Source organism: Mytilus trossulus, unplaced genomic scaffold (genome assembly GCF_036588685.1).
Source record: "Mytilus trossulus isolate FHL-02 unplaced genomic scaffold, PNRI_Mtr1.1.1.hap1 h1tg000062l___fragment_2___debris__unscaffolded, whole genome shotgun sequence".
NCBI classification, from domain to species: Eukaryota; Metazoa; Mollusca; class Bivalvia; order Mytilida; family Mytilidae; genus Mytilus; species Mytilus trossulus.
Genome location: NW_026963293.1, coordinates 400,064 through 408,648, shown reverse-complemented (window position 1 = coordinate 408,648; position 8,585 = coordinate 400,064). Strand labels below are relative to the sequence as shown.

The window sequence follows — 8,585 nt, the reverse complement described above, 5'->3', positions numbered from 1 at the left end:
ATTCATGTGACCATGCTATGACAATCACATCCAATTAAAAAACTAGAGGCTCTCAAGAGCCTGTGTCGCTCACCTGTTAATGTGTTTACTGATGTCGGCCATCTTCATTGGTAGGCGGGGTCATCAGACACCCCCACATGTTTGAGAAACTTTTAAATGGTTGAGATTCCCTGTCATCCAGTGGTTAGGTGAAAAAAAATTCAGGATCCCTGATCCCCACCCTCAAACCATATATATTCTTGTATGAGACAATTAAACAAATCAAATGAATATAGGACCATCCCCTTTGTCTTGGGTTGGGACCCCACCCCCGTTTTTTAAAATGGCTGGATCCGCCCCGGCATACCATCTAGCTAGCTATACAGGCTTTAAAAATATGAAATCAAACAAGGAAATTAACAGTGTAGGCAACTGTTTTGAATTTAAAAAAAAGTCTTTTACATTACATATATAAAAATGTTAAATTTTTTGTGCATTTATTTTTGCTTATCGTATTTTCAATAATGGACAAAATTGCATGATTGAATATTGTAATTTAAGAAAAATCAGCATACATGATATAAAATGGGAAGTGGAAACTGGGAATTTGACAAAGAGACACCAACCCAATCAAAGAGCAGACAACGGCCGAAGGTCACCTATGGGTCTTCAATGCAGTGAGAAAAATTCGGCACTGGTCTTCAGCTCATAAATATGTATCAGAAATGAAAACGAAATACAGCTTTCAGTTGTATTTATAAAAACCTCACAATAAGTTCTGAATATCAGAATATACAGTTTTGCAAGATTCTCTTGAAATGTAAACATAGAGCTGAAAAACTGTCAGCATTGGTCAGTGACTGTAAAATTAATCATGCTTACATTAAAGTCCATGGAGTCTATCTTAATATGCATACTCTCGTACAAAGGAATATAAGTATGCAATAGACATCAAGTTTTCAAAAATAAAAGTATCTATGCCATTAATTTACAAGATCTAAATCAAGTAATAATTTCGGTTTGTTAAAATATTTCGGGAGGTTAGTATGACCTCCTCTTTGGTGATGATGTGTTCGTTTTAAAGTTTGGAAAATTATTTGTACATGTACCAACAAAAATAAAAACACAAAGTCAATCTAGAATTATGTTTTTATCATTTTTTTATTGTTTAGGTTGACAGCAAGATGAAAAGGACAAGTATGCAGTTCAAAATTCAAAATGTGGATAAGTTGAGGTTCTAGGTCTTACCTTTGCAGATTTTCATATTTTGCATGAATGAATTCAAAGGTTATATGATGGACGGCAGAGAAAGAAAAAAAAACTTTTTAATTATCCTGCTCCTGGATAAATGTAAAACATCTTGTTTTTCGGTAAGTTTTATGCTCTGTTTTGATAGTGTTAGTGCATTCATCTTTCCAGTCTTTCCTCTAAATTGTAAGTTTTTGGTGAGCGTCACCATGAATTTCAGTAAGTAACTTGTGGATTTACATGTATATACTCAAAATTTAGTACGAATATTAATGGGATTTTAGAATGACATCCTGCCAAATGCTTGTTAATCATGTTTATGTTCCAGAACATACAAGTATTTGGACTGTACGCATACAGTCTGCCCAATTTTAAGAAGTTGGTCAAGTTTATTACAAACAAATGTACAGTACAGATCAACATAACTGAAATCTTTAATAGATTAATACAAAAATTTTAATTGCAGTTAAAATAAAAACACAGGTTTGGTCGAGCTGGTACCAGACAGTACAAGTATACTTAAATGGTCTGACTATACACATATGGTGGGACTGTAAGTTCTGGACCGTAAAAGTAAGATCCGAATACTGATATGGTCTGGAACATTTATACATGTCTTAAAATTAATATCAAACACATTGGTGTTTTTGAACTTGGTAATAAGTTATTTGATAGAACTATAATGTTTTGGGATATCAAAATCAAAAATATCCCATTTTTACTTTTAATAAAGAAGAAGATTATTGATGTATGTTTAAATGTATATTAAAATGAGACAGCAAGCCAACAACACAAAAAATAAGGATAAAACATACATATTTTTTTTGTATCAATGTTATAATTTCCAATATGTTCAAAGAGTTCAAGGTATTTTTTCATTGAAATAAAACACAAATTGAAATCTGTCTGAACTTCAAAAGCTTAAAGAAATATTGTTTCTGTTGTCTGCATTTTGTATAATATATTGCAAATTCTTGTGAATAATGGAATGTTATTATAGTTGTCTAAAGTTTTAACATTGATCTTTATACTGTAAATTCATAAATTATTGCGTGCATTTATTATTGCGATTCTGTCATTTTAGACTTAAATGCGATTTTAAATTTTACGATTTTGAGAAAAATCCTGTTTAATCCATAAAAAATATTTCATAATGCGAGTTTTAATTATTGTGTCTACAACTCTGTTTCATTTTTTGCAATAAAAAAAATCGCATTAATTCCGAATTTACAGTATATTAGAATTTAATTAAATGAAAATTAAATTCATTTATTGAATTAACATATATACATGTATTGAGACTCGACAAATCGAGTCGTCCTTTACTCTTATTATGCTAATTTGAGCATGTGACAGCCGAGTAGTAAAAGTCCGTGCAATTTAACGGGCTCTTTTACCTTGAAAACTGAACGGAGAGGACGTTAAAAAATTAAGAGAAAGATTTTACATACACTATCAAGATAAGTATTGTTTTAATAAGTTTATTTAAGAATTCATATTTTAAATCTGATTCGGATTTAATGATTTTATTTATGTTTGTTTTTATTTTAATATTTAAATTAACTTATTACTTCGTCGAATTAAATATGCGGTTGAGCCACGTGGCATTGAAATTCTAAATGAATAATTTTTTATTAGTATATGCATTGCCTAGACATGTTTAATCTCACAGTTTATTTATCCTTGATGCAGAATGATAAAGTATTCCTGTTATAATGAGTAGAGACAGGTAGGTGCATGTTTACAGGTTAAGTTGATCATAAATAATTTATATATTTTACATATCACAATTCGTGATGTACAAAAAAATAAATAAATAAAAATATGTTTAGATAAGAGACAATCTAAGGAATTAATTTATTAAGCTCAAATGACAGAGTTGATATATATGAATAAAATGAATACTGATGCATTGAAACTGTTACAAAAATAAATCAAATTAAAAGACAGAATACTAGCTATGTGATGTTAGTAAGTACTTCAATTTTTTAACCTATTTTGTTTATACAAATGCCTAGAATTGGTCGACGAAGAAATGGGAATGGGCGCGTACGAGTGCCCGTTGTTGAAGCGCAACCACCAGAGAGACGACGCGGAAGGAGAAACCGTGCAGTTGCTGCACCAATAAATCAAGATGTGGGGGCAATTGTTGGTGAAGTACAGGTACAAGCACCTCTTCCTCTACAAATCCAGGCTCCTCCTTTGCCAATTGAAAGACAACCTGCCTTGCAAGGTCCTGTAGCACCAGCAATGAACGTACAAGCGCCATTTGCGCAAGTTGAAATACCAGCTCCTGTGCCAATGCCTAATCAGAATGGTGAGATAAATAATGATCCTATGCTTATACCTAATCAATCAGAATGTGATGTTTACGTATCCCAAAATTTGAAAGAGAAAATTTGGAATAGAGAATTTATAGATTTGTCATTACTTCTTTATCAAAATTTTATTAGCCAAGTTGACAGACCTCAAAATGTTATAAGTTATGATAATGCAGCTGGTTCACTTGTAATTACATCAAACAAAAACAGCAAAGTTAAATCTATTCAAAACATTGAGTCATGGACTGATGCATTTATAAATTATATGAAAATATTTATTCAACGTTTTCCAAATTTAGCTAGTGAATTGACCACTTATATGTCAATCATTAGAGGTACACAAGTGTCTTTTGAGAAGATTTATTGTTATGACCAGCAATTTAGATAAAGAATGGCAAATAATCCAACAAGATCTTGGTTTTCCATTGATGGCATTTTATGGTACACCGTCATAGCTAATGGGGAACCGGAGGGTAATATAATTCAACAGACAAGTGTAGGTAATCGACCATGCTATGATTATAATTTCAAGGGAGCTTGTAATCGTCAAAATTGTTTTTACACCCATTTATGTATGAAATGCGGAATGGCCCACCCTTTCGCTGGCTGTCAACAAGTAAATAGCAACCAGGCATATGCTCGTTCTCAAAATGCAGCCCGAGGCACATATCAAAATAGAGGTGCTAGAAATTTTGCACCTAGAAGTCAAACAAATTTTCAAAGAGGAGCGAATTTGAATCAAGGATTTAGACCTCGAGGAAGCAGATTCCCTGCCATTCGAATGGTCGCACCACATACATTTAACAATTAAATTTTATATTTTTCAGAATCTGTAATTAATCCGTTGGACATATGGTGTCTTGGCTTTACTCCGATCAATATCACAGAATTAAATAAACTTCTTTTCAATTACCCAAATCAATATGATGCAATGATATTATGCAAGGGATTTTCTGAAGGTTTTAGGTTAAATTATTTTGGACCCCGATGTAGGATTGAATCAAAAAATTTACATTCAGTCATCCAAAATCCTGGGGTGGCATGGGAAAAAGTCATGAGTGAAGTAAAAAATGGTCGCATAGCTGGTCCTTTTTTGACTAGACCTATATATAATCTAAGGTGTTCGCCTATAGGTGTAATTCCTAAAAAAACGGGTGGATTTAGATTGATTACGCACTTATCTTTTCCGCCGAATTTGAGTGTAAACGACTTTATTGATAAAAAAAATTTACTACAGTAAAGTATTCGTCTTTTGATAATGCTATTGATATGATTAAAAGGTTGGGTTCAAATGTTGAAATTGGAAAAAAGGACATTAAATCCGCCTTCAGATTGTTAAAAATCTATCCGGGGGACTTTGATCTATTAGGGTTTAAACTTAATGAATATTATTTCATAGATAAATCATTGCCTATGGGGTATTCAGAATCAAATTGCTTATTCGAAAAAAATTTCAACTTTTATTCAATGGGCTGTCATGACTGAGTCCAATTCAGATAATCTTGATCATTATTTGGATGATTTTTTATTTGCTGGTAAAAGCAATACTGAGGATTGTAAAAATTTGATGAATAGTTTTGATAGGGTATGTTGTCGTTTTGGAGTCCCAATTGCTCATGAAAAAACAGAAGGCCCAACAACAAAACTTAGTTATTTAGGTTTGCTTATAGACACAGAAAAAATGCTTATACAAATTCCGGAGGACAAAGTATTGGAGTTAAAGTCAAAAATTAAGTGGGTATTAGGTAGGAAAAAGATAACTTTAAGGGACCTACAATCTTTGTGTGGGTCATTAGCTTTTTGTGCAAAAGCTCTACCTGCAGGCAGAGCATTTAGCAGACGAATTTATTTGGCATGTAGTCACGCAAAGAAACCACATCATTATGTTAGAATCACAGAAGGCATGTATCAAGACTTATTGGTATGGGAATTGTTTTTAGACAAATTTAACGGTATTAGTTACATGCTCGACATTGATTGGACTTCAAATTCAGTTTTACAACTATTTACTGACAGCGCTGGTGGTTCAACAAAAGGGTGTGGCTGCTATTTCCAAGGTAAATGGGCTTTTCTTAAATGGCCTGTAGAGTGGTCTGGTACTGAAGTTCTCAGGGATATATCATATTTAGAAATGATACCTATTGCACTATATGTTTACTTATGGGGTAATCTTTTTCAAAAAAAGAAAATTTTATTTAATTCGGATAATAATGCCGTAGTTGAAATTTTAAATAAGAAGACGTCAAAATCTATACGAATTATGAACCTTGTTAGACACATAGTATATTGGTCATTATTAGGCAACTTTCACATTAAGGCACAGTTCATTCCTGGTTATACAAATATAATTGCAGATTGTATTTCTCGTAAAAAATTTCAGAAATTCAAAAGTCTGGCTCTAACAGCAGATACACATCCAGCTACAATTCCGGAGGAATTTTGGAACATTTTAGACCAGAAATAGCAAAGTTATTGGACGCCTCGAATTCTCAGAATACATGGAAAACGTATAATAATGGACTGACTTCATTTGTTTCATTTAGATTAAAAGAAGGTTTAGGAAATACATGGCCACCCAGTATTTCGCATTTAGTTAACTATGTTGCTTATTTATCAAAATTAGGATATGCCCCTGCAACGGTTAAGGTGTACTTGTCAGGCTTAAGCTATTATTTACGAATAAATGAGCTCACTGATTTGACTTCATCGTTCATTATACAAAAAATGTTGAAAGGAATGGACAAATTATATGGCGTAGTGGATAGTCGCAAACCTATAACTGCAGAAATATTAGCTCGATTAATAAACTCGTTGCAATTTGTCTGCTCTTCAGTATATGAATGTACTTTATTTAGATCCATGTTTTCATTAGCATTTTTTGCATTTTTGAGAATCGGTGAAATTAAAATTAATAGAAATACGCAACATGTCATTAACAATGATGATGTCAATGTTTCACATCATTCACAATCTGCATATATCACAATTCCCTGTTCGAAAACAGACCAAAAAGGTTTATCTACAACATTAACAGTTGAAAGTTTTAATCAAGTAGATATTTGCCCGGTGAGATTGTTATTAAACTTTATTTCAATCAGACACCAAAACAATGGACCATTTTTTTTGTCATTTTAACAAAACTGGTGTAACACGATATCAATTTTCTAGTGTACTATGCAAAACCATGAAATTTATTGATTGTAATCCAAATGAGTACAACACACATTCATTTCGAATAGGAGCAGCTACACATTTTGCTATGAACGGTCATACTGATGAAGAAATTATGACTTTAGGTCGTTGGAAATCTGCATCCTTTAAACGTTATATAAGAATTGAGCTAACCAAATAACTTATAATTTCAGCTTGTCTTAGTAATGAAATATGGATTATTGGTTCTTCAATAATATGCAGTGCTCGTGATCACTCGGAGAACAGACCTTCAGGTAGTAATTTAGGTCTTTTAAAAAATAATAATTGTTTTTGCGATGGGCAGGCAAATCTGGTATGAAATGGGACGATGTTGTTGGCACAGTTAACAGCATCATTAATTTATGCAACAAAATTCCACATGCGTTGATATTGCATTGTGGTGGGAATGACATAGGAAATGTACCATGTGGTGCTCTGCTATATCATGTTAAATTCACAATAGCAATTCTGTCTCGCATGCTCCCAAATTGTTCTCTTATATGGTCAAGCATTCTTCCCAGGCGATCATGGCGTTACTCAAGTGATGACCATGCCATGGAAGTTACAAGAAAGAGAATAAATAGGGGAGTGAGATCTTATATACTCAAACATGGAGGATACGTTATCAAATATCCAGATTTTGACGATCGTCATCCAGCGCTATATTCTGACGATGGAGTACATTTATCTTTTATTGGAAATGATATTTTCTTGAATCAAATTCAGTCAGCACTAGAAACATTCATAAAGTATCCACATTGTGTTGTATTTCCCCACGATCATCTTTAATTTAAAATAAACAGTTCATAATCTAATGGATTAAATACATGTATTTTATGAAATTTGGTTGTTACATAAATGTTGAATTCGTAATATCTTTTATCATTTTGATTGTTTAAATCAGTTGTAAGTTGATCGTAGAATTGGAGATAACTGAATTGTCATGGGTAAATTTTGTGGCGGATTATCATTCTGTACTAAAGTCCGATTGATAATTTTGGCGAAATTTACTTCATTTTATGCAGACTATGGAAAGCCCAGCTGCTAATTCTGAAATATTGCTGAATGGACCGCCCTTCAGTACACCAGCTTTGGATCGCCCAGCTGTGATATAATGATTAGTTCAATCGTCATCAACATTTTATTGATTGACAAATATTTTGGTTGTGTACTGTTGTTGTAACAGTTGTTGTTGTTTTATGAATGAATTTTGATTAAATGTTGCCATGACAATTCAATATCCAAACAAAATCAGTGTTTGTTATTTGTTGTACTGAAATACAAATCAAGGCATCAATGGCGTCTGTTCGTCAATTCTGTTTTGGTAATTTACACCAAGTGGTATGTTTGATCCAATGATATATTCAATAATAGAATTTAATTAAATGAAAATTAAATTCATTTATTGAATTAACATATATACATGTATTGAGACTCGACAAATCGAGTCGTCCTTTACTCTTATTATGCTAATTTGAGCATGTGACAGCCGAGTAGTAAAAGTCCGTGCAATTTAACGGTCTCTTTTACCTTGAAAACTGAACGGAGAGGACGTTAAAAAATTAAGACCCTCCTCGCCCACCCTTAAGAATTGAACTTTGTTTGCTGCTGGCTCTATTTTTTTTTCAGATGCTCCAGTCTTCAAACACAAATCCGTCATGGTAACATGCTGAAGCAGTCACACAACCGGAGCGAAATTTACTTCATTTTATGCAGACTATGGAAAGCCCAGCTGCTAATTCTGAAATATTGCTGAATGGACCGCCCTTCAGTACACCAGCTTTGGATCGCCCAGCTGTGATATAATGATTAGTTCAATCGTCATCAACATTTTATTGATTGACA

General features: G+C 32.8%; 1 protein-coding gene across 1 annotated transcript; it reads left to right on the top strand.

Annotated features, from left to right (window-relative positions):
• The first annotated feature begins 5,025 nt into the window (after positions 1-5,025).
• LOC134699398 (uncharacterized) lies at positions 5,026-6,012 on the top strand. Its single transcript, XM_063561000.1, has one exon. The coding sequence runs from the start codon at positions 5,026-5,028 to the stop codon at positions 6,010-6,012; it is 987 nt and encodes a 328-aa protein (XP_063417070.1).
• Positions 6,013-8,585: the final 2,573 nt, after the last annotated feature.

Excerpts from the sequence above, each read along its gene's own strand:
- LOC134699398 (XM_063561000.1), top strand. The coding sequence starts at position 5,026 with ATGACTGAGTCCAATTCAGATAATCTTGATCATTATTTGGATGATTTT.